The sequence below is a fragment of the Styela clava genome, chromosome 4 (genome assembly GCF_964204865.1).
Source record: "Styela clava chromosome 4, kaStyClav1.hap1.2, whole genome shotgun sequence".
Lineage (NCBI taxonomy): Eukaryota > Metazoa > Chordata > Ascidiacea > Stolidobranchia > Styelidae > Styela > Styela clava.
Window position 1 is genome coordinate 9,657,075 of NC_135253.1, and position 27,223 is coordinate 9,684,297.

The 27,223-nt window shown below is 35.1% G+C and overlaps 2 protein-coding genes across 2 annotated transcripts; both read right to left on the reverse strand.

Annotated features, from left to right (window-relative positions):
* Nucleotides 1-5,354: 5,354 nt before the first annotated feature.
* Nucleotides 5,355-14,785, reverse strand: LOC120327051 (endosomal/lysosomal proton channel TMEM175-like). Its single transcript, XM_039393434.2, has 18 exons — nucleotides 14,616-14,785; nucleotides 12,773-12,921; nucleotides 12,456-12,507; nucleotides 11,756-11,791; nucleotides 11,430-11,510; nucleotides 11,268-11,345; nucleotides 10,879-10,971; nucleotides 10,432-10,510; nucleotides 10,077-10,163; nucleotides 9,812-9,866; nucleotides 9,529-9,682; nucleotides 9,120-9,164; nucleotides 8,577-8,633; nucleotides 7,762-7,865; nucleotides 7,275-7,532; nucleotides 6,474-6,537; nucleotides 6,062-6,131; nucleotides 5,355-5,706 (listed from the first exon to the last, which is right to left on the reverse strand). The coding sequence occupies exons 1-18, from the start codon at nucleotides 14,754-14,756 to the stop codon at nucleotides 5,651-5,653; spliced, it is 1,659 nt and encodes a 552-aa protein (XP_039249368.1). The 5' UTR covers nucleotides 14,757-14,785; the 3' UTR covers nucleotides 5,355-5,650.
* Nucleotides 14,786-18,823: 4,038 nt separating this feature from the next.
* Nucleotides 18,824-24,496, reverse strand: LOC120326742 (26S proteasome regulatory subunit 4). The gene is made up of 10 exons (XM_039393081.2): nucleotides 24,337-24,496; nucleotides 22,958-23,111; nucleotides 22,456-22,580; nucleotides 21,904-22,089; nucleotides 21,392-21,520; nucleotides 20,878-20,974; nucleotides 20,262-20,451; nucleotides 19,926-20,077; nucleotides 19,632-19,786; nucleotides 18,824-19,501 (listed from the first exon to the last, which is right to left on the reverse strand). The coding sequence occupies exons 1-10, from the start codon at nucleotides 24,337-24,339 to the stop codon at nucleotides 19,367-19,369; spliced, it is 1,326 nt and encodes a 441-aa protein (XP_039249015.1). The 5' UTR covers nucleotides 24,340-24,496; the 3' UTR covers nucleotides 18,824-19,366.
* Between the last annotated feature and the right edge of the window lie 2,727 nt (nucleotides 24,497-27,223).

The window sequence follows — 27,223 nt, forward strand, 5'->3', positions numbered from 1 at the left end:
CCCTTTAATGCTGCATGATGTCATGAATTTTGATGGGAAACTTTAATTTAATAAAGTTAAGTGTAAAATTCAAGAAAACGACACTATTTGATTCATATTTGCTCTCTATTTCAATCGGGTGGGGTACATTTCTCTCGTACCAAGTTTGACCTACCATGTGTGATGAAAACACCATGCTATTAAAGGACGAACAGTATACGTCAGCAGGGTCAAATGTCGTGGCTCTTTGAAGCGTTGCTAGATTTTGAGACACAAATCACCACACCATGCATTCGTGGAAAAAGGTACAATATATCCTAAATGAGTGTATTGCAAAATAACATATTTTTTAGACAGCAATATGAGAAAAACATGTACTAACTAAGAAAAAGAATACGTTGCGTTTTAGTAGGTGGCCCTGAATATTCTTCTTATCCTAGGATTGTTTGGAAGGGATATTTTGTCGCAATGGGTCGATCGAAAAGTTTTTTGTTGTTGTAAAATTGAAAAATCACTCCAATTTGAAAAATTACAAACAATAATCTAGAATACTGAAGTAATGGTATACGAGCATTCCCCTTTAATTAAGCTATCGATAAAAATCACTAAAATAGGTTTTGAAATTATCTCAGGCCATGGTAAAAACAGCGTAAAAACAAAAATTTTACACAGTGTATCTGCAGCGTTTACTTATGTTGTGGTAACTTCGTAATCTACAGCTATTGCAAGGGAGCCGCCAACAAATAGACCAAGTGGTCATTTCGCGGTTATCCTGTCCGTTTTGTGCAAATGCATGAATACGTATATTTTTTTTATTTTGCTTCCAATTTATTGTGCCCGTTTGCCTGAATGACTAATAAAAAACGATTTGATTGAAAACTTTAAAGTGACGTCAATCTTAGGAAATTCTTTGATTCGTCGAGTTGAAGTATACCATAACTTGGTGTTGTTGAATTTATGACGCGTGCTTGTCGCACACACATTAGCTAGTTCAAGAGACCAAATAGACTTACTAATATGGATCTTATGCACAAGAAAACTGCTTCTGTTTAGCACACAGGTATAGGCTTACCATATATCTGAAGCAAAAAGCCGGGACGGTGGGGATCGGACAAGCCATCCTTCATGGCTTTATATAACCTATAAAGGCAGATGGGAGCGGTCCAATCCTTAGCTTGATCTCTATCGCACTCTCTTTCTGAAATTGCTTGATCTTCACTCCCAACAACGAATGCAAAGAAATCAGAATTCACCAACACACGATTGATATTTTATTGCCTACCTGATCGTCACAATTCTACAGTATCTTACGGATAAATACTGTTACTTTCTGTCTTTACTCTCCTCTCCTATCTTTTTGATACAAACCGTGGCGTGCTTATATATATTAAATTTGGTCCCAAAGTTAATGTACTACTATCAAGAACGGCAGGAGGTCTAATCTTGATTGTCCGATCGAAATTCGAAACAATATGTTTTCTCCTCGGGCTATGGCCTGCGACGCGAAAGACGCAGTAAGAATTGTTATAACCAACTCGTTTATCCTAATTCGAAGAATCTGAGTTAAACCCGATTTACAACTAATAATACTAGTTTTGCGCGAATTACCGAAACCCAAACAACTTGATATGATTGTCCCTACAAGGGCATCAAAATTAGCTGTAAATTCTATTACAATATTCTTTATTGGTCGTTGTTACAAATAATGGAAATGGTTCAACTCATTAGAAGACTTGCACTTTGTTTTCGGAATTTTGAAGATTCAACGACAGTACAGTTGGGTGTTCAATTAACGTATGGTTCATACTTCATATCATAACTATGACATAACATTTTTTCTCTCTATCTAAACTAGTGAAGTGAAACGCAAATCTGTGGTAAATCGGCTGCCGTTCAGAAAACAATTTTGTGATTGTATCAAATAGAAAAAATTATTCATGACTGTCATACTGCAAAGCGGGACATGTAGGTGTACCGCCGGGACGTCGGAAAAACATGCTAAAACGGGACTGTCCCGGCTAAACCGGGACGTATGGTAAGCCTACATATTGGTCATAAGCCGGCTATAAGCGAATGCAATTTCCGCGTCCCATAGTCGAACGTTATAGTTGATTTCGATATTGAAGTAGGACCCTTCTCCGTGGGCCACGAGTATTTCTATTAGGCTTTGTTTTTTAAATGAGAATAAGAGAATAAAGTGGATGTTTTATAAACGTTTGTCAATTAATAGGTGATATAAATGCTGCTGCTTGGTAAAGAAATCGGCTTGCGTATATCAATCATACGCTTGGCCCAAAATGATTAGGTTCAATATTAATCTTTTTCCCTGCGTAGCTTTTTTTGGCGATGTCGGTAAACATGTCTGAAAATCCGGTAGTAACATGAAGTTGTCCTAGTAATTTTGAATTTCTATGAGGCGGATTGATTTGCTCAGGTTCGTAGCTTCTGATCCGATGGAGTGGCGTTAGACACACAAAACATTCAGTTGTAATAATAACTTTATAAGGATAAACAACTTAAAAGAATTTGTGAGTTGATGCTGGTGAAAGACAAGTATATATACGCGAATTGTTGAATTTGGGCGTCGAAACTTGCAAAATAAAAATACCTGAGCGTGAACTTGAAGAGTTGAAGTTGAGTTAGTCCTGTATGATCGTAGAAGGTCCTGGTCCAGATACCTCTTTTTGTGTCGAAATTCTACTACGTTCTAGTTTTCTCGACTGCCTATTAAATTGACATACAGTCTGAGACTTCGGTTGGGTTGGTTGCTTGATTCCTGCGAGATTTATTATGAATGGTTGAAGTTCGACACTGAGTTTTTGTCTGAAATACTTCATTGAGCGACACTATTGTACAATATTCTTCGCTTGTTTCTATAGCATTGTGTATCATTTACGGGTGAATAACACTGGCCAACACATTTTTTGGTGCCCAAGGTTTCTAAGTTGATTTAGGTTAATTTAGCGGTGCTGAGTACGAAAATCATACTAGTTTTTTCTCATCAGGTCAAATTATTGAAATATTTGCTATTTTATACCGTTTTTGATGCTGGGGTAGTGTGTGCAACAAGATGGCGCACAACCTAATACCTTCAACCTGGTAATCACACTAAGTTCAGGTTATGTGCCATCTTGCTGCACATACTAACCTACCCCCCCCCCTTTTACATTAAAATTAGGGGTATTTCTATATGCATTTTAGCGTTATAATTACAAGGTTTTTATTGTGATGTGTGCCAAACGATTATGACATCACACAGCTTGAAGTAAAAGTCAAATTTGGTATAGATATGTAGTTGATAAGAAGTGGACACTGTGTAGCCAATAAGCTTTCCGATCGTGGCATATTTTTTTTTAGGTCAGACAGAAAATAAACAAGCTGCATTGTTTTGCTTTGAAGGCTTGCCAAATTGTAATTTCCTGGCTCTGGAAAAGATCGGAACTCCGTATTGTCCACTGATAGTAGTGAAGGAGCTGTTTCAGATATCGGTTTTCCTTCACTGCCACAGCTTTTTTCTCAACTATAACTTAATGATCTGACTAGAGATTTCAACTTTTCCAAAGAATCTTCTGAACTTTTAGCTTCAAGTGTTCTTATTGAATTTTTGTCATGTTTCATTCAGGAAAAAGACATAGTATATTGCAACGATGTTGCCGGCCTGCTGCGGCAGCTTGATGTCCAACATTGGAGCTTTTTTATAAACAGTTCCAAATAAAGTTTAAAATGTGTTTTTCTTCACAACTCTGGCTCCTCCTTAGGTTGAGCGACTGTTTTCAAATATATTTGCAGGAAAGTCTAATCACAGAAAAATCAAAAGCTGGAATTTTTGATGGACCCTAGATTCGAAAGTTAGTGGATGACGCAACTTTCTGTAATTTTATGAATCCGACAGAACTGAGTGCTTAGACGGCGTTTGAATATGTAGACAAATTCCTTTAGGGAAAATCAGAGGCGCACAACTGCAAAGAGCTTGTTGAAACACTACTCACAAGTCTCCGTCAACTGGGTGCAAATATGAGCATCAAGTTACATATTTTGCAAAGCCATCTTGCCCGTTTTCCATAAAATCTAGGAGATGTGAAAAAGGGGCAAGGGGAGCCCTTCCATCAAGATATAAGCGGCATGGAAGTTTGCCATCAAGGTTGTTGGAATGCCACCATGCTTGCAGACTACTACTGGTCTATCAAGCGCGATGGTGCCGGGGCCTCCCATATTCTAGAAAATTATTAAAACGTCAATTTATAGCTGATGACATCTATAGTTATCATTTATTACAACTTCCAGCTTTAATTGTGAATATTTTGGTGAGATTCCATGCATATGTTTAATAAAATTACAGAAAAATGATGTTTCTTTAATTTGTCTATCTTTATTGTAGCTAACGGCTTCCTACAGAGAGGGATATATACCATAGCAGAAAAACTAGACCTCTGATATAAAAAAAGTAACAGCATTTCTGAAATCAACGCCCTCAAATTTGCTAAAAACGGTTAAGACATCTTGGGCACTATGAAGAATTTTTGTCGGCAAGTGTAATATTCTATGTCCCACTAAATTGAATGTATTTTTGCAATAAGTTATAGCAACGAGTTTTCTTTGAAAAAAAGTGTGAATCAAAGTGAAATCAAATGTTTTTCACTTTAATTAAAATAAAAGACAAAATGTTAGGTGAAATATCTGATTTTATAAAATGAAGTGATAATTTGAAAAAACAAGCAATAGCTTCCTAGCAGATTCAAGTACTGAAAATTTAAAATCGATTGGTCCGGTAGAGGCGACGAAAAGCGAATATTTTTCTCAACAAAACTAATTATTCCCAAAACAATACCATCAAGATTAACAACAACAGAATTTAGCAAAACAATCCATAAGTCCACTTTGTTTCCAAAAAAGCATGAGAATAGTTGTACTTGAAATATTAATCCATATTTTTGTACGCGTATTCTGTAACACGTTACGCTGTTGTGCTTGAATTTTTTTAGAATACAGCCGATCCAGTCTAGTGAGTGATGAGAGCTTGTAACTCTGATTTATACCATATACAGGGCTTGATTCTAAGGTGAACTATGAGTACTCGACGTTACCAGCGAGGGTCAGAAATGGTCAACAGCGAAATAGTGCAAAAGTACAAAAATTCGAAACAGGAATACCAAGCTGAATATAAAAAAATTCCATATTTTCCTTATGCAGACACTACTTTCACTATACATTGAATAAAATACAGCAATTCTGCTTGATTCACCTCTTTGCCTTACTCGGAGCACTTCAAGTCAACACTGTCCTGGCAACAGTTTGGCGAAAGGACATTCTAAATGTCAGTTGTTATATTAGATCCATCTGTTTTGAGATAGTGGGAACGTTATTCAGATTCCATGTTGAAGCAATTGAATAAAAATTATTTATTTAATAAGAAATTCAGCAACATATTTCTTAATTAATAAAAATACGAAAAACATATTTTATAACATCCTAAAAAAACTAATATATACAGAAGTATAAATAAGATAATAAAGACCTTCCGCTTCCACATATTAATAATAAAACATTGTCCTTTTTTTAGAACCTGTTATGACTTTTCTGTTTAAAACCTCTGAACAACTCTTGATTTCATGCAGGAAAGTTTAAGTTTCGTGATTAGAGATGTTTATTACTTTAATTCATTTCAACTTGGTCACTTATTTTCCGTGTTCCCAGTTACATTGCTCGAATGTAATTTTTCATAATAGCCTTGGAAAAATAAATTAAAATTATTAGTAATCATTGGGACAAACTGAAAAACCATTCAACCTAATTAAAGGCCTTGATAATGATGTTTAAGACTTTTAATAAGTGTCTATCATCGGCAAAAAACTTATAATGTTAGAGATGCCATCTAGAGTTGAAAATTCATATTGAAAGATTATTTACAGAACTAACAGACCGGTTCGGTATTGCGTTTATTTGCGTCGGATTGAACTAGATAATCAGTAGTAATATTAGAGAAAGAAATTTAGCATTTAAACAATAGTTTATCTTGAAATTGACAACATCCAGAATTTAACTAGCAGCATGCAAGAAATTCCCAGCCTTGAAAAACACCCACTTCTAATGTCAGCAACATTTGCAGCTATACTTTTCCACAGAACCAAGATCAACGTATACAATCCGAGAACCTAGAATTTAATAATTTGTAGACATATGTATATATATTTATCGGAAAAGTTACCTGTTCCATACATTTAGAGTCATACATGGATTCTTAATTAAGCGCTAATTATTGCAACTATTATTTCTCAGAGTTATATTCTTAGATATTATTTTTCGTCAGTTTCTATTTTGTTCTCGAATGAGCAATATGGAAAACCGCTATTGTTTGGTACATATATGCGCCCCAACAAGAGATCGTGGTTACCGCGTGAAGTCACGGAGTGAGGTCATATTTCAGTTTCCCCATGACTTAAGTCTTAAACCAATTAGTAACCTCAACAATTCCGTACTAAAACAAATAAACTTACTCCTGTCCCGACGTACATGGAAACGAATACATCTGTCATGAACGTGAATCCAAAAACAATCGAGCTGTTGGAAATTTGAAAACAATAAATGACATTGTAAATATAATAGCTCATACGTATTATCATAAATGTAAATTTAAAAAGTATCGCATAGAATATCGCACATCGTATTCGGGAATGTTGCTAATAACGACTTCTAGTTTTTTAAATAAATGGAAGTTCAGTTTTTTAAGTGATTCCAAATCAGATCTTAACTTTGAACAAAGCTCTAGATCAGCGTTTCTCATTTTTTTGTCCCGGAACACCCACGCTTTTTACTTCGCCTAGCGGAACAATAGGATATCAGAAGGTAAAAAAAATCGTTGGGTAGTTTTTAAAAAGTTAGTCTATGGTAAAAATAAAAATTTGCTGTGAACTTGGCGATTAAAATATTAGAGCGACGGTTAATGAAAACTCCATGATTTCCACATCGACACGAGGCCTATCCACCGGTTTAGATCGCAAGTCCTGTCCGCCTGTTTGTCGCAAGTTGGGAGACAAATTTACGTCCAACAACCGCCGAAGTACAACCGAAATCGCAATTTCGATCCCTCTTCCGCGGAACACGCTGAAGATGGAGAAGCTCGCGGAACAGCAATGTTCCGTGGAACACAGTTCGAGAAACGCGGCTCTAGAGAAGCATACATAGCTATTTATTGCATCATACACAACAGAGGCAAATGCATTTGATATTAATGAAACAAGGTTCGAATGTGAATAAACAATTATGAGAATAGTTTGAATACTCTTGGTTTAATTTACCTTCCTATACAAATACCAAGCATCTGATATATCATCATCCAGAAATCCTTTCCCCCTGGCTGTATCGTTTTACTCATCCAAACCTCTTCATTTTTTCCTTTTGTTCGATGTTGTTTGCCTTCCGCCACGTCTTCTGTTTCGTGATGTTCAGAGCCGAGCAGTAGCGCCGCTTCATCTATTTCCACTAATTCATCAGGCCGTGTTCTACCGGCATTCGGTTGATTAACATACAAATTGACAGATTTTTTGCGCTTACACCTTAATATGAAAACACACAATAAGTGTATTTTATTACGAATATTGCCTAACCAGCACGCTAATCAAAATCTGACGTAAATCCGATAAAAATATTTTAATTCAAGGCAAATAAAAACTTCTAATAGGATTCCGGAGAAGTAATACGATACAACAGATAAAATGCAAACTTTTTATCTCAGACATAGCATCGGATTAGTTGGATATATTATTGTTCCACGACAATGCTTACCTATCAAAAATGAATCCAAATACGTAAAGCACAATGCTGAATAATCCGACAAGAAATATCGTTATACAAGCAAATTGCAATCCTACTCTGATCGCTGGTTGAATCTGTGCAACATAATGTCAGTTTTAATGCGTGCGGGTCAATAATAATGTTACAGTTTTCCGAATTCTACATCTTTTAGGGGCTTGAATATTACCAATATATCGTTGTTAAGATAAATTCTAGGCCTCACAATTACAAAAAGCACATTAAACAAATACATGTTTATGATTTGTGTACACAGGTTGAAGACAAACTATAACATTAGTTGAAGACAGTTACAGTGATTTATTAATAGTTTCATAGAACAGGGTTTGAAGTTAAAAAACATATATACGTCATAAGATGCATATAGGGTGTAACTAACCGAATAATTCACTACTGCCCGTTTGATTTATATAAGGAAAAATATTAAAATATGTAATAATAATATAAAGAGATAATTCTAAAGATTACCTTCATTTGTTAAATGAACCTATTTTAGAAGTTTACATGAATAAAAATGTATTTATTGGGCTGAATTTCGATATCAAGGACTGTTTGGGGAAACTCTATCGTACTTCGGTCAGTTATCAAATATTTCGATTTGGTGAATATCACAGGATTTTTGACTATAGATTGTATCCTCAAGCACAATGGTAATTTTCTTCAATCATTTTAAGATTATTGCATAGTTGCATTTTTAAATTCGATAGTAGAGCGGATAAATTCTATGTTATTGTGGACGTGCTTTAGGGTTTTTTCAAAGTTAAATCGTGATAAAAAAAATAACCTACCTTAAAATGCAGTATGAATGTAAAACTCAGAGGTATCATCCCAATGCAAGCTAGTATCTGAACGTATTTGGTTTAAAGTTAATATTTTTTAACCCATCTTATAATCAATAACAAGAGAGCTATGCTCAAATATATGGACACGTAGCGCCACCCAGTGGCAATAATTTTGATGACGTCATAGCGAAAAAAAAAAGTAATAGCCTTCTGGAGAAAATTTTTTATCTTTAACCACTGAAAATATCAAAGCAATTGGTCCAGTATTCGAAGAGAAAAGCGATTTTTTAAAAATGGAGACGGAGACAAATAACAATAACAATAATACCAAAATTTTGAAACGATCGTTATGGCCACTAAACGTGTCCAATAAACTAGGTATTTGATTCACATACAGGAAGCATGTAAATTGATGCTACATTTCATGATGATATAGTAGTACGTATAATATTAACTATTGCCTAGGGAAATATGATATATACATATAATGAATGTATATAAATCAAGAAGTTATTGGTGCAGATCGTAAATCAGAGTCAAAAAGCTTACCAAATTATTTGCGAAGAGCATTACACGTGAAAATCTCTCAAAGTTCTGAAGTATAGAAATATGTTTGTAAGATATAAATAATGCTAGATTAGGTTTCATTCAGAGAAGTTAGCTCGTACTACTGTTAACTGTTATACAACCAGTCTCATCACGCAGCGGATTCGTATATTCTTTTTGGATATAATTTAATTGCTCACAGAAGCTCAATCGGTGTAAATGTACAAAGTTTCAGATGCGGTGTAATCTGTATTAGGATGCTAAAATCTCCGGGTGCAAGAGTATGTCCTGAGTGAGGGTTTCTGCGCAAATCAGTTTTTGCATAGAGATATTGCAATTCCGGTATTATTGAATTATCTGAAAGTATTTATATACTCTTCCCATGTTAGAATTTTAAAAAGTGGTTACTTACTTTGAATAGCATAAGTTGGGTATACCACAACAAACCAATGATGATGAACATTTGAACGTAGGATACATAGACGCCCCAATGTACTGCGAAATAGTTAACCGGGTTATTTTCAAACGATGTTTTCATCAATTTCTTGCTTGGAAGGTACTTTTCGCTGAAAAAAAAAACGATAACTGAATGAATAAGAAGTAATTTATTGTTTTTTGAAAAAGTTTTATCTTACATAGGTACAAGTGGTAGAATCCATATATATATATAGTATGAATAATTGAACGCTTCTAACCTGATATCAAGAACTAGTAATGTTGATGTAATAGCAAATACTCCGTCGCTGAAAGCTAAAAATATATTAAGTTATAGTAAGATTTGTAGCAAAGAGCGTTAAATCTGGGCCATATGGTCGAAGCAGTTAAACAGTGAAAAACTGTAATGGACTTCGAAAACCATTCTCAAAAAATGGCGTCTTAGATGGCAAAACTGACATAGGAAAAACTATTTTTTGAAAAAGAGTCAACGGTATCAAAACAGATAATTTTTTTTTCAATAACCTTCTATCCGTTCTTTTTTAACTCGTTCTGTTAGTAAAATATCCCTTTCAAGTCTTCTGACATTTCTATCCATCATCTCAGCACATTCTGAAAAAATAACATCTTCAACTACATGGTAAGTTCGGCGAATTTGACAGTCAGATTTAAAGGGGTAACTGAAATATACCGCTATTCAAATCCAGTTGATAAACACAGCATGATAACTTTCATTGCCTCGTGTTTATTAACATAATATGTCTATTACTACTTTAAGGCCAAATTTGAAAATATATGACACTTTTCATTATTCTTTGGTAACATAATCACGATCGCAAAATATAATGAAATATCTGTTATCGAAAGAAGATGAACGTACTTGAAGCTTGAGTGGCTGTGACGCAGAGTAGAGATTGAGTCCAAGGGTGGATCAGAATCAGAGCAAGACAGACCATGGCCTTCAAACAAATTATATTTATATTTTACTGATTGAATAAAAGTTTCAAATTTGAGATTGCCTAATAATAAACAAGTCGTTTAAATTCAAAAGGGGTGAATTGAATTTAGACGAGAAAAGCACAAAATAAGTGAATGCTATAAGCACCGATTGAACTATTAATAACGAGCGAGATGATAAAACAATAACACAAGGACATATAATTATCATTGATTCTGTATGGCATATGGTGTGGACGCGTTCGATTGTATGCCTTTCGATATAACACTTTGTAGAGTTGACAATATATATTATGATAATATCAGATGGCGAGAATTTGCAATGTACCTTCCTATGTATCTGTTAGGTAGGTGAAAGTAAAAAACTCACTGCTGTTGTTGAGGCAGCCGACAATGCCATTGCAATCGCACAATATGCTGGGGCCACTGCGATTTTATATAAAATTTTTCTTCTGATTCGCATCTTAATGGAAATAAATGTCATGTTAAAGGATCAGAATATTATATACCTTGGTATTTTATATTTCTGCTATAAATTTAACATTTGACAACCTAATAAATTGCATATTATTCCAAGTTTTGAGTCATTGGATTTTTTTAAATATCATCATTTGAAAAAATATAAATCCTGATTAAATAAAAAATAAAATTTAAAAGAAATATGAAATTTCAAGTAAACGGGGGACGAGTAAATATCAAATTTCATTAATTCCGTAGTAATGACCAAATATAACATCCTCTGACTTCACGTCAACTAACCTTTTCATCGTGGGGCAAATCATCGATGGCTGGACGAAGTATACCAGGATACGAGAACGCATGGAGCACTAGAGCACACTAAAACAAATCATAGTTTAAATTATAGTTATTGAAGAAGTTATATATATTATAAAAATCAGTGTCCGTTATTTTCAAGCATACCTGAATTAGCCCGATAAATATTTGAATGGAACTGTAAATAACAATCGTCTGCCAAGTTTGAAATCGTGACATCATAGAATACTAAAAAATAATAGAAGGGTAACGATTATATTTTGACTACCTTGAAAATTCAGGAATTTGTCAACCCTTTAGAGAGATTTGAAAAGGTGGAGCCCTTGTTCAATGAAAAACTTTGAACATTGAAATCTATATTTGAAACTGTGCTGAATTTGATTGTTTTTTCGTAACTGTAATTTGATCAGCAACAAAAATGATTTTTATTTCACAGCGTTTCATATTTAATATTGAATTAATCTTGAACTCACGAAATACGGCAGAAAGCTTGCAGCAAGAAGTAGAATCTGAACAAAATATATAACTATTGTTACAAATCGTCATGGCGCGCTCCGCATTGGTAATATATTCCCCGTTAATTGTACAACGAAGTTATGTTATCGAGCCTAACATGGGACAATTTTGACCGACCGGAGAGCAAATGACTTCCTGTCACATGGGTCATCCGTGAACGTTGAGTTTTAGAATACCTTTCATAATATGAATGTCGGTGGGATTTCCGTTAGAGTATAATTTATAGGTTTCGTTTATTATAAACTACGGACCGGAGGTCAAAGTATTGCTTGAAATATCAAAAATAAATACGCTGACGTTTACTGTAATTATTTAAACCAAAGCAAAGATCGCGTTTATAAACCCTATAAATCATAGCATAGATCTGTCTCACGTTGATGATGTAATAATGTCTTGCATTCCTCTTTAACATACCTTAACTGGAATGAAACAACCAACTCTAGTGACGCGTAAAGAGCACTATTTCGAATATTCACCACATGATTTTAATGTACGCCATAACAGAAATGGCAGCGCTGTTCGAATTCGAAAATATAACTCGTATTATGCTATTGTGCAAACCGTTGTAGTGATTTCGCGGGAATTTACGTCCTTGTGTGATGATAAATGTTGGGAATTTTTCAAATAAAAGACCGGTAATAAATGAACGTGACTCACCAAATTGAAGACAATACTCAGATCGGTGACATTTTTCATGGTTTGAAACGTCCTGTTATTAATTGTCAAGATGTCAGCGAGGAAAATTTTATTTATTGTGGAAGAAAACCTAGCGCATGTTACGTTGATCTCAATAATATTTCGCACAGATGGTTGAACAACAAGTCATAATCGAAAAAATTATAAATAAATAAAAAGTATACACAGCATTTTAGGGTTGCTCACGTTACTATATGAACACAAGTGGTGCACATGGAGTACTGGGTAATACAACATTGGTACCTACAAACAGGCGTAAAACAATGGAGACAACTTACCATACATGGCAATTCCAAGTTGAGCATATGATCAAGAACGCAAGAAGGTAAAGAAAAACTTGAGGTATAATTTCCTTTACTATTTCTTGCATATCTTTAGTGGTTTTATGGAGTTCTTCGGTAATGCCGAGATGCATTGTGGGAACAATCTGTCAAGTAAAATATGTATTCAAAATATTAGTCGAGCAAAATAAAAAAAAATGAAAAAATAATATTCAATCACTGTATTGGTAGTTTATTGGACAGAAGATCATTTAAAAAATTCCAGTTTCATTTTAACGTTGCACATGAAAAGAGCGCTCCGAACATCCTAATTAAATTATCAATGTGTAAACATGATTCTATTGCCAAGTATTACATAGGAATCTTGTATTTATTCATGTCAAAGTTCCATTCTAATACAGTCGATAGTTTGAGCTTATAATATCGCTTTGCGTGTGAAACTATCGTTTCATCGCATCGTTTTCAAGGGCGAATAATATCAAACTCCTATTAATAAGATAAAAGTTCCGGCGCCCGGAATACGTGCGATGCGATTATAAATATTGACATATATCATGGTTGTGGATGGAGTCGGAGTATGATATGCTTCTATTGATATTGAAGCCGGGGCAAGTCGTCATTTTGAACTAACCGGGGCTGAGGTCGAAATATTAGATTTCAGACTCTATTTGGTGATTATCAAATTTCCAACAAAAACCCAAATAGCATCACATTGACTAAACATTTTAGCGGACATTCACTAGAAGTGAATACGCAAAAGTTTTTGCTATTAAAATCTGGTTTTCTTGAAGCTGGAGTCATAGTCAAAAGTTCCTCCAACCTGAAGTCCCGGAGTCGAAGTGAAATATTTTGTCAATTCGGAGTCGTTATTCGAATTGATTTTAGTCATGCGAGTTGAACCCAAAGTCGCCACAAATTTTTTTTTGAATGACGGCTGCCAAGTGAGCGCGAGTTTGTGGTTATTGAAACAATATACATTTTGTCGTTTTGCAGATGCCAAGTGACAAATATCAAGTATCATGAAAAAAAATTAACGTTATTAGCAACGATTTGAATCTACTCAAATGTATTTTCTTTAATCTAAACACAGACACAGATCAATATTTTTGGAACGAGGTATTCTCAGTAAGTGATAAATGCAAAATATTCAGGCACAGTCAATATTTTAGAATCAATATTTAAAATATTTCCCTTAATAAATTTATCCTGACCATATATTGTCGTTGAAATTGTCATATAAGAAGGCTTACGATATATCGGAAGCAAAAACAAAAACGGGACAGTGTAGATTCGGCAAGCTGACCTTGGTTCGATTACCGAGCATATTATTGTGGTTAGAGTATACGGGCATCAAAATAAGCTGTAAAAGTTATTAAAATATAGCTCTATTGGTCTTCAAATAAAAAAATCTGACTTCAACTCATTAAAAAACTTGCACTTTGTTTTCGGTATTTCGATGATTCAACGTTAAAAAATTTGTATCAATATCAAATAAAAAAATATAATTATGACTGTGATATTGCATAACCCAGACATTTAGATCTACCGGTCGGGACGGCGGAACAACTTGCTAAAATCAGGACTGTTCCGACTAATCCGGAACGTATGGTAAGCCTACGTATAAGGTCGACTCGATATGAGAATGTAAATTTGTAATTATTTTTCATTATATTTTATAAAGAATATTCCACTTCCCTCCGTAAAACTCGGGCAGACGTTTCGGGCAGACATAGTTCGTAAGTCTATAAACTACCAGTTAGGTCGTGACATTGCGCAAAGCTGTCGCCCATTAGACTTCCTGTAAACAGTATAAAATATAGTAATAATACAGTGATTTCACCATTATTGTTGCAACGATTGACCACACTGCATCACTGAACATTTTCAGTCTCATTGCACGGACAGTTTGAAATTCAATATCAATTCCATCATCTTCATCTTCTTCCGGTTGATTGCGGTCCGATGGTTCGTTATCTGCCATTCTTAAACTTTATTTTTAATTTGAGCTATATAACTGTAAAGATGAAAATGAGTCAAGATAACATTTAAGAATCGTAATAAATAATATTACATGCATGGTATATACGCATATTGTGTCTCACAAATCACAAGACCAAGTGACACTTTCAACGTTCTCAGCTATTGGGGATACAAAAATCGTCAAGTATCTGATTTGCCCTGACCAAACTTTTCACTTAATTTTAGATTTGCTTGATATAGTCTTGGGTATGCGCTGCTGATATTGTTGACTGAAGATGATCACGCTATCTTAAACCGCCGTACATAGATCACTAAATTCTATGTCTGCCAAAACATATTGTGTGCTTGTTTATGTGATATATGTTGCAATATATTCATACGTTACTACGGCGTAATTACCAAAAAAACGGTTTTAACCGCCGCTTTCATTTACAACGTTTCCTTCCCGTTAATAACAAACCGCTATACAGAACCCCAAACAATGAAAGCAAAACTTTAGGTTTAACTCGGATAACGCGAAAAGGGATTTCCTTCCTTCAACAGACAATTTTAGAGAATTGTTGGCTCGCATACATGAACATAACATTTACGGTTTAGTATTTTATGCAGCATTACAAACGCATGTCAGGCGGCGTTGAAATTTCTGCCTATGCTGTTGTGCGGTATACAAGGTCTTTCCACAAAAGCAAGGATGCTAATTAACATCAACAAATAAGTATAAATAAATGATAGTAGCAATTAAGGATAAATCATGTTGAAAAAAAAGTAAATTTCACGTATATTCACGAATTTGATAACCTCTGGATAGTACAAGTACCAATATTTGTCTTTATTTTCACTTTACAGTCGCTGCCTGCAACGTTTAAAACAAATAAAACGTTTTGAATAGCGTTGATTATCCGTTGAATATTTCCACCAATGCACCTTCTTTAACCGAAGTCACTTTACATTTCTAAATCGAAAGTTCTCAGTCGCCACTTGTACCTGTACGTCTACTAAGATATACGTAGCTTACGTCCTGCTAAAAATGCTAGGTTTCGTCATGTCACTGTCCCAAGCTCGATCAATTCTCGGAAGTCACGCTTAGACATAAAATGCATAAACTGCAACAAATAGTGCATTTAGTCATAGCACAATTGTTTAGGTTTTATATCTTACTCATATCACCAAACTCTGAGATCGATTTGAGCAAACTAAAAGGTATTATTTGTAGATCATTTCAGATGTTTATATTGATAAAGTTACTTTATGCACTAAACCTGTAACAGCGTTATAGGTGTCGCTGCTTGAAGACCTCACGAGGTCCCTCGCGACTCCTGTAACGCAAATAAACGTTTATAGTATATTTCTTTATGTATAAGTTTTTCTGCACACGTTTTTTGCGATGAAAATAAACGATTGGCTGACTGACTCATTGGTAATTTAATATTTCTTCTATCTCCCAACAGCTCACACGAATAGCTGAGTAACCATCTAACACAGGCATGTCCAACCTTGTTAGTGCCGCGGGCCACTTTTACATGAGAAAACACATTGAAGGGCGCAAACTATTTATATATATATTACCAGTTCTGATTTACGTTAGATTAGAATTTACGCGTCGCTGAATCAAACGCTTGGATTGCCAAAAGCGGTACACCTGAAGTATGCGTACCAAGATGGCGGACACCGGAACGTAGTATTTTAACCAAGATAGGCCATCATATTATTCCAATTTTCTTTATTTTAATTCTATTACGAGTTCGGGGACTAGCCAAGTGACGCCCGTAGTATTTCTACCTAAAATTATGGCATAACCCTAACCTGGTACACATACTACGTTCCGATGTCTGTCATCTTGATACGCACACTTCAGGAGTACCCACAAAGCTATTGCGAATATCTGAACACGATATTCACGCATTTTTATGCAGTGACTAAATTTCAGAAGTTTTATTTAACGCAAAAACGATAATATCGGTCGGAGACCGAAGACTTATCGATCGAAACTGCGGTTTCGATTCATGACTCCGCGTGACCCATATTCATAGTGACACCGTGTGTCCCATCACTAATTAATCAATAACTCGCTAATTATACGACATAATTTGGAGCAGATTCAACCACGCCTTCGTGAGATATCGCGTGCATCTAACAGACAAACAGACAGACAAACAGGCAAATACCTATCAACATACTTACCGATCTAAAGATCGATAAGTAATACCATACACACGATAGCAAAACACAAACAGAAAAAACAACGCCAGTGGCAAAGATATTGCACATTTTTCATTTTACGCGGCGATGAGGATGATCAAAGCTTGCACGAAAGATAATAATCATAACGAATTAAATTGTGAAATTTGAGTTGCAAATTCATTCCTATAATTTTTCTTGACCAATGATCGCACAATATCTTTCGATTTTGTTGAGCAAAACGCGCGGTCGACCAGCGCGCAAGATTTGGTATATATATGTGATAAGGAGAACCGATATTGGGATGTGGATGGCCGGAACAAACAAACCAAAATCACGAAACACACTTTGCCCGATATAAAATTCACGGCTCGTTGTAAAGAAGGGTTGAATACAACAGGCTGAAATAGACAAATCGTCCATATCAGTGCTCACTACAGCCGCAGTAAATTGAAGGCGATTCCTTAAGAAGTTTCATTTAGTCGTGTCTCCCGCGCGTTTAAACGACGAGGGATAATATTTTTATATAATAATCAAATTTGTGAGCGAGGTCGAGTTAAGTTTAGTCTATTTAATTTCAAAAAATACTGCGCGGGCCACTCGGAACTCTTCTGCGGGCAACATGTACGGAATAAATATGTAAATCCTATCCTATACGCCTACTCCGTCTCTTCGGCTAGCTAGTACAACAATATGGTGTCCTATATCCTTTTAAGGTACCATCTCGCCTCTCCGCAGCATTAGTTCAGGTGTGTTGAAAGTGCATTTTCTCGAGAACGCAAAATTACAGAAACAGGGAAATTTGAAGTTTTGTCTCGATTCTAGACAAGTCAGTTTATCGAATCCCGCTCGTAGGGTGGGGTGGACCTTGTTTAACCTCTTAAGGCAGTGGTTCCGAACCTTTTATGGCTCGTGGCCCCCTTCTGGCGGCTTTTGCACCCGTGCCGCCCTGTTCACCACCCATAAAACCTCAAACCAGGGACGGAAAATGTCCAAGCTTTCTAGTATACAATCAATGGGAATCTTGCACTTATATGAGGCACAGTCTTTAATACATCTAAACGAATGTCACTGTCAACATCAAAACGGTTTTTAGATTTTGTTTTGATGGTAACAAGATCAGAAAAGTTAGATGGGTTGTGGCAAATTATAGGCCTACTATCAGTGAAGAAGCTTTTATGCTAAGTAGTGGGTAAGAATACGAAATGCCACTTCATAGCTACATTCAAGAGCGGGCTTTCCCTCAGGCAGAATCTCAACTTGGCCAATGTTGCTTTCTTGTCAAATCTAACTTGCTTGGCAGCCAGGAAACTGATGCAAACGTCTTTTACCTGGGGATAAGTTTTGTCACAATGGTTTGGTTTTGGAGTTTAGATGGGCGTAATGATTCATTGCTCATACTCTGTCATCTCAATTTACGTATGAGAAGTGAATTCACCCTGTAATCGCCAATAACCTATTCATGTAATGAAACTACGATGAAGGCCTGAAAGGGAGATTTTATTTTAAAGAAAAGTATCGGTTGAGAACCACTGTCTTAAGGTATCGTCAACGCGAGGGAAAAGTAACGCTTGATCAGCTAGTGGACAGAAACGAACATACCTCCGATATGAGTAAATTTTCTATAGACAAACCTCAATAAATCCTATATCTAGGGCGGGGGTTCTGAAACTGGTCTCGCGGACACCAGAGGGGTCCTAGTAGTAGTTTTAAAAGGCTTCGTGTAGGACTAGTAAAAGTTTTGAGAATTAGGTTTTCAAGACGAGCAAAAAATTGAAAAAAACTTCCATTCAGATCTCGCATGACAGTTCTAGCAATTCTAAACTCATTTTATGCTGTTGTTCGATAATACCGAAGCAAACATGTGGCGTCACAAATAATTCTCCTGGGAACAATTGTGAGAGACAGTTTATTGGATAGTTTGAAAACGAATATAAATTGTTGTACATATCAAAACTAAACGCCTAAACGGGTTTGATGCCATGAATGGTTGTCCTGTCAGAGGACGTCACAATTTGATGTTCTTGTTCAAGGAACGCAACAGCATCCTTCACAGCAAATTGTAGTTTTATCTATTCTCTACTGTTAACAAGGGGCGTCGGCACAGACCAAAAAAAGTTCATGGGTTTGCGACAAAATGAAGTTAAAGAATCACCGATTTAGGGTGTCACAGGGCAGCCCCAACCAGATACTTGAAAATTTCAGGGTTCTAATCTAACAAATTCTCGCACATGATCCACCTAAACCAACTCGATGTCATGAACTAACTAAAAAAATTTCATACAATCGCATTCTATATCTTGCAAAGTGAATATAGGCAGAGTACTTTCAGAACCTTATTTTCCTATTAGACAACAGGTAACAAAAAGTTAATGTTTAAGAATGTTATAAATCATCTTTGGATATCCATCCCAAGATCTTTCATTCTGTGGTTTAAAGATATAAACCCTCAGGCGTTCCTTCATTCTTACGATATAGAACATTTTCTTTAGATTTTCTAAAATCTTCGCTTGTCACCTTCATACGTCTTTCCCTCAAGGCAAGTAAGCCAGCTTCGGTGCAGATAGCCTAAATGTTATAAAGATATGAAGTAAACCGGAGTCTAATAGCCAATGAAGAATTAGGATATATTGGAAATGATCGCTACCTATATTTATATATATTTTATTTTTACGAAAATTAGAATTAATATTGTTACCTTAATATCAGCTCCAGAAAGATCGTCCTTAGCTTGAATATACTCATCAATATTGACGTCATTACTTAATGTCATTCTTGCAGTATGAATCTGGAATATTCTTCGTTTAGTTTTCTCATCCGGCATTGGGAATTCAATTTTTCTATCTATTCGACCTGCATAAAAATATGATATAATTGAGCGCATATTGAATTGTGTATTTGCAAGAGGCCATCTGTAATGTGAGACAAGTCATTAATTTTGACCTTTTGTCTTAGACATGAAAAATTTAATTTCACATGAAATATTACATACCAGGTCTAATCAAAGCCGGATCAAGGGAGTCGATACGATTTGTAGCCATGATTACTTTAACATCACCACGTGAATCAAAACCATCTAGTTGATTTAAAAGCTCCAACATAGTTCTCTGAATTTCACGTTCACCACCAGAATTGGATTCATATCTAGAATAGAAAACAGCTTGAGATTTACCTTTAAGTCCTGTCAGTTATAAAGTTACAGTTCTAAGACGCTTAGCTACGGTATTCATTGTGATATTTAACTTCTACAAGACCATATACAATTGCATGTGCTCCATTGCTGGATAATCAATGACTAGCAAAAATACAATTAACTTTATTTACACACCGTTTTGTTCCTATTGCATCAATCTCATCAATGAATACAATAGAAGGTGCATGTTCTTCTGCAACACGAAACAATTCCCGTACAAGCTTGGGTCCATCTCCAAGATATTTCTGAATCAATTCTGAACCTACAACTCTGAGGAAAGTTGCAGAAGTTTGATTGGCCACAGCTTTTGCAAGAAGAGTCTTCCCTGAAGAAAATAGGTAACTAAATTTTACTGGTGCTCAAATGGCAGCATATCCAAGATGTATCAATTTTAAACATTATAATATGACATGCATATCAGAAAGTTTCAGAGATATGATGACGCTCCTACTATGGTTTACAATGCAGCCACTCTATACTTGTGTCAATACTTTTCGAAAAAATATAGAAAATAGATCTAATTTTGCAGTATATAAGGGTTCAATTATATTGAGCCTTTTTGATGATTACCAGTGAAATTACTTGATATAAGTTGGATTATGCCACTATCTCAATTCATTCCTCCAAATACATGTACTATAAGATAATAATGAACTATGGATTACACATATTCATAATATGTGTTTAAGAGTTGTTTCGAGGATCATAACAATAGTATAGACTAGACTATGTAATTTTTCCACTTGACTACCTGTCCCTGGTTGACCATACAAAATGACACCCTTAGGTGGTTTTATTCCCATCTCTTCATAATATTCAGGATGAGTCAATGGAAGTTCAACTGATTCCTGTAAATACAAAAACAAGTAAATTAATTATACTTGTGCATCAATTCAGAGCCATCGAAATCAGTAGGGCATTTACAGCATCATTTAATAACTTAAATGGTAAGCATAAACTTACCTGTGAATAGCCCATTAGAAAATAGTATAAACTTTGTGTCAATGATGAAAAAAATTAGTATAAACAAAATAAGATATCTAATGTTTTATTATAAATATCAGTTGATAAGAAACATTCTTATTTCTCGAGATATTAACTAAGCAATTTGTAAAATTGTAATATTCTGATTTAGTAAATATACCAATTGAAACAAGGTCAATGTGATGCCAAAAGCCAGAAATTTGAAATATCACACTGGGACACAGCTGATAAAATTTCACCAATTTCAAATACAGCTATTCAAATACCACTTACGATAATACCTTAATTTCTGTGATTTGCAATTCTAATCCACCAATATCAGCATATGATTCTTGTGGAGCCTTTTCTAATTTCATCACAGTTACAAGTGGATCTGTGTCATCATTCAAAAACCCAACAACTGCGTGAACCTAAAATATATTTTCTTGTCATGAGATGGTAATTTACAACACAAAAAAGTAGAAGCAGGAAGCTAATCTTGAGTGTATTCATGTTCGTTTTCCAATATAGCTACTGATAATAAAAATAGGCAGAGCAAAAATTTAAGGAATATTCAAGTATACATTTGTTTAAATATTATTTATTATGATTATCAAATCTTAGTCAATATACATTAGCAGTCTGTTCTGATATCTTTTATTCAACTTGAATTTTTCCAAAAAACACCATCACAAAATATTACAGCAAATATGAACAAGGTTTACCTATGATCCACAAGAAATAAATAAATAAAAATAAAGGATGAACAATACAAATAATCTCCGCTTTTCATTACACATATGACATAACATACTTTGTGATTCATTAAGACGGTACAACCAGGTTCAAGTTGATCCTTGTCAACAAAAGATAAAATGCTGACATAATGTTCAGAACCAACAGATGTGGAAACAATCGCATGGTTTTCATCAATAATTTCTTCCAAGCTTCCAACGGACATCGGTGATCCTCTCAAATCATCGACTTTAGACCGTTCTTCCTAAAATTTTACAGCAAAGCAAAATATTAAAAATTGTGAATGATATATTTAATAAGTATGAAATTTGTGGAATGACGTAATTAATCTTTACCATTGTCCATTGCATAATTTTTTTTTATTCCAAGAATTTTAAAATCCTGCTATTCATTTTCAAAGATAATTCCTACTTGTGTTTTGAAGAACTATACCATAGAGTAAAATCAGAAACGTCACGACAACCACTTTCAAAACGAAATTCGGACCAAACTAATATTTTCCTATCTTTCCAATATATTAGGACATTTTGTGCCAACGAAAAAATGCACCCTACATAAGATTTTGATAGGCTTATTTGTGTTCACTGAATTGTTATATTAGATGAATTACTTCTTGTTTTTCTTCTTGTGGTTTTAGTCTCTCCTGATTTCTAATATATTCTTCTTCCATCAATAGATAGTCCTTTATTCGTTCCTGTTTAAGTAATCGTAATCTACATCTCGTATGAGGAGTGACTGAGAATAACAGACAAAAATTTAAATAAACTTAAAAAATATCATAGCAATAATTTTAACAAAAAACAAATCAGAATATTTTTTTTTTTATGATATGTTCTGCACATTTGCTCGGAGGAAAATGTTAAAGAAGCAACCAATTGGAAAAAAGAAATTACCTAAGCGAGAACACGACCGCTCTGTAGGCATGATTGGTTGTTTGATTTATATACTTTTTGCCCCACAAACAATTAGCCCCAGCCAATCTGCACTGGTTGTTCACTGGTCCCAAGAATAGACAAATTTTGGCTTAAATCAGATATCTCTAATCTGCTACTTGAGCAATATCCTACTTGCATGTCTGTAATCGACGCAAAATATTTAGATAGTTTTCTCACCACTGGGAAGTTTGTTGGCTGAATCTGGACCTCTATGCCGTTTTCGTTTCTTGCCAACTCTTGTCGGCAGTGGTGGTTCATATTTCTTTTTTTCTTTCCCTTTGTCATCTTTTTTATTTCCACCAGGCCCACGGCCTCCACTTTGATTTTGGCCCTTTTAAATGTCATAGCAGATTAGGTTTTCATGTTATTGTCAAACACAAATATGTTGTTACATGTGTGGACTTATAACAGTAATTCTTCGATTTGAATGTGTCCTAAAATATTTCAATTAATAGTGACGTGTGTTGGTCCTCATGGGATAAAAATTTCCCCCGCCCAGGTTTTCTTGCTAAAAACTCTCGAATGCTATGGTAAATTTTTTCCCCGGCAAATAGAATTATTTTTATTTTATTCAGATTCATTCGCAAAATAAACATACACAAAAAATTAAGGCAAAGAATCTGGGATGTGAACAAAACCTCAAATGCAGTTTCAAGTATTTTGTGGCGTCTGAAGCTGCCGCAAAACCATGGTGGTATTTCCAAACCATGGCCGCTATGGCCAAACTCATGACGACTGACTTTTTAGCTTCCACAAACCAATGACAGGCTGCCGTTACTGCGGCAGCAAATTGAAAACCAATGGCGGGTAAAATTTTGCTGCCGTAACCACAGCAGATCGGCCGTAAAGACTGGGCTGCCCCTGATGGTGACAAATATTGGTTAAGTTGGAACATTTTTTTATAGATACCGGTAGGTCTACAGTTTTGATGGAATTTGGATTAGATTTCAGGTTCGAGTAGTCTAGATATAATTCCGCATAATAAACTAAAATCCGGTACATAACTTTGTGAATATACCATTAATAGCGCCATGAACCATGGCAAGAGACGACGCGGTTCGCTCCTGGCAGGAGCTGCCAAGAAGTGGCACCGGTAAGCACTAGGACTCCAAAACCTGATAAAATAAGTTCAAAACGTATTAACGCGGTCACTCACCAAAGAAAAAAAGTCACAAACGAATAAACATTAATATTGATGACGGCCATTACTCAGGCGTTTCACTTTGTAATCAGGTTGCGTTCAATTTTTTCAAGTGCATGTTTTAAACTTCATTCTAAATCATTACAGCATTTTGCTTGTTTCCCAGGCATTTCTTATTACCGGTATGAGATTTGTTAGTTTCATCACGTGTTGTGGTTTCACAATGCCGAAATAAACTGTACCGTATGGTATGGCTGTAGTGTAGGCTATCTGTGTATTGTAGACCCCACTAATCCATGTCTGTGGGTACAGGTACCGTACCTGTAGTCTACCAGTCAGACCAGTACGGTACCGTTACATCTAGTAGGATGTTGATACCCTATTTACAATAATGTAATTTCCTAATATAACTCACCATAATCTGCGTTAAGACTCCTCCGCTTCTAGTCCAATTATTGTTATTCTGTACCAAAGGGCATCAAAGAACCACCGAATCATTGAAAATAGAATTTAGCATCAGATGTGAGTCAGCATTCCTAAATACTGCTTAATCACGTCATGCATGATTGATTGTGAATTCGTAACGGATAGGGACATTCTCGAAATAGGTATAAACAATTTTGGGAATGGTAGAAAGAGTCAAGAAACATCAATCATCAAGTAACTTCGAGATTTCCAACCTTTCTGATAAAGCGGAACCCCAATGTAACGTTCCAGAGGCTTATCTCTTGCCAATTTTGACAAATTCACAATAACGGACACTGTGAAACATCTCTAAGTTTAAAAAATAAAACTTTCCATCACTCTCAAATATTATCAATAAAATTTCGAAAAAGAACATCAATAGAATCATAATTAACTGTTGCATTGGGCGGCTTTTAGTTTTCAATGAACTACGGTAAGTTGATCGAAAAAAAAATGTAGTTTCCGATGTATATTCGCATATATCTTGATACAAGTTAAAATTTACCCTATATGCAGTGGTAAGCTGTATAGCCGGAACGCACCGGAACGGTGTTCCGGTTGTTAGACATTTTTGTGCATTTGCGATCCTGTTGTTAATATAAAATTGTGGTTCAAAAAGTCTAGTTTCTCTGGTAAACCTAGTTACAGTATTAATTTATGTTTTGTTGCCCCATAATTGGTAATTATTTTTACATTACATCACGCAAATAATTAGCACATCAGTGACGATTTTTCCAGCTCATCACTGCCTGTATGTATGTTTATTTGCCTTAAGAGACGGGATACATGTTTAAGACCTTACTGTCTTAAGACACAGATGTGCGAAATGTACCCCTAACAGTATATATAACAGTAGTTTAGGAATGCTGCCTTGTATTAGGATCTATATCATGATTGGGTCTGATTAAGTGAATGTTAGGTAATTTTTCGTAGTCATTGGGGCATTAGCAGCTCTTTGGCACTCTTTTTGTTGTTCTTCTTTATATATATGATTGTGTCGGATATAGTAAATATTTAATATTGAGTTATTCAGTTGCTATATTTGCTGCTTCGGTGCAGCTACAAGGTGTCGTTGACTGAATGACTCTTTGGGTCTTTCGCGACCCCTCGTCTATTGCAACAAGCCGATATCCGTCATTGAAATTTGTTACATGCCTTTTTTATTTTTTCATATCGTATATTGGTTTTGCATGATGAAAATAAATATCTGAATCTGATATATATATACATGAAATTGGCTATGCTTATACAATAAGACTCCAGTACAATACACAGGACAGAAGATATGGCACTACGACGATATGTACAATAACCTTATAACAAACGGCCATGGAAATGCAATTTGTTAAAAGTAGAATGGTAATTGCAATATAACCCCGTGCATATTAATAATTTTTTAATTTATACCGGGGACACTTCAAGACATTACACCACAGTGATTAATTGGCTTAATGTATCAGTTCAATAATGTTATTGTGCATTTGTCCACGCTTTGGTATGCAGTAATCCTGTAGTATCTACGACTATTTCGCTCAATTGAGGAAATGTCATTAGAAATAAAGGACGTTTGGCAACGCTACATAACCCCGAGAAACCCCTGTTCAACAGTTTGACTACCTGTATGTTAGGCTTATAGACTAAAAAGGAATTCATACTGGAAAACAAAATGAACAAAGTGTAGCAAGTTTAATATTAGTTACAATTACGTATCTGGGTGGTGTGGCGGCAGGCATTCAATTCGCTTTCTTAATCTGTTGGTGAAATGCTCGCAGACTGATATGATAGGCTACTTCAATCACAATTCAATGCAGTTAGAATCTTGTTTCAAGTATTTCAATAACATGAAGAAATCCAGTTTGCAGAAATAATAATTATAAATCAGAGAACAAAGTCCGTGAATAATGTTATCAAAACATAAAATATTGCGTTCTAGTTATAGGGTAATCAATAGTCACAATGTTGGACTAAATGTAGGCCGCGAGACGAAATCGTTTATCTTTCAGTTTCGTAGTGCACGTAAGGGAACTACTTGGAAATTTAGTAATAAATAATACCTTGTTTCCATTTCCAAAAGTTGCACGTTTTACGAAAAAAACGCTCTTACTACATGAAATATGTGCCACTATCTGTCCTATATTATCTGCTTTTTCGGCAACATTGGCCAATGAACGCAGACTTCTGCATGACGTAACAATAAAAATTTTAGCAACTGTAGGCGGTCGGATAAATCTCAGTTTGTATTTCTTGCTCTTGCGCTGAGCTTTTTCAGTTATTATTAGTTATCAGTTAAGTAATGCTAAGACGGTGTTAAAAAGTTTGAGTAATGCCAAGACGATGTTAAAAAGTTTAAGTAAGCTATTAAAGACCTGCAGATTTTTACCATGGATAGCAATTTTAGTTGAGCACTAGCTCATATAACGTTGTTATATAGGTATGGTGCGGTAACTTCAAGATAGGCTAGCTAGACCAAGTAAGATATGCCCCAAACAACGATGCGGTATTTTCATACTTGTATAGAAGTTTTATGAATAATTTAATGACGATTCTTGAGTATGCAGCAGATTTATACCGCTATATAGGCTCGCCGCTACGGTATATTTGATTCAGAAAACAAGAGAGCTATGCTTAAATATATAAACACATCTGAAATAAATGAAAGTAACAGTCTTCTCAAGAAAATGTTCATCTTTAACCACTGAAAATTTCAGAGCAATTGGTCCAGTAATCAAAGAGAAAAGCGATTTTTTAAATACGTGTCAAAAAACAAGAAGAAGACGAGTGCCAGCATAAAGTGCAAAACGATAGTTATGTCCATTGACGTATCCAATAATGACCGT

Coding starts and splice junctions, on each gene's coding strand:
- LOC120327051 (XM_039393434.2), bottom strand. CDS start 14,756: ATGGCAGATAACGAACCATCGGACCGCAATCAACCGGAAGAAGATGAA. Junction 12,508..12,772: donor ACTTGGAATTGCCATGTATG/GTAAGTTGTCTC, acceptor AATTAATAACAG/GACGTTTCAAACCATGAAAA. Junction 9,867..10,076: donor TAAAAAAGAACGGATAGAAG/GTTATTGAAAAA, acceptor ATATATTTTTAG/CTTTCAGCGACGGAGTATTT.
- LOC120326742 (XM_039393081.2), bottom strand. Junction 22,090..22,455: donor CACAAGAAGAAAAACAAGAA/GTAATTCATCTA, acceptor GTAAAATTTTAG/GAAGAACGGTCTAAAGTCGA. Junction 19,787..19,925: donor TCCGGCTTTGATTAGACCTG/GTATGTAATATT, acceptor ATTTTTATGCAG/GTCGAATAGATAGAAAAATT.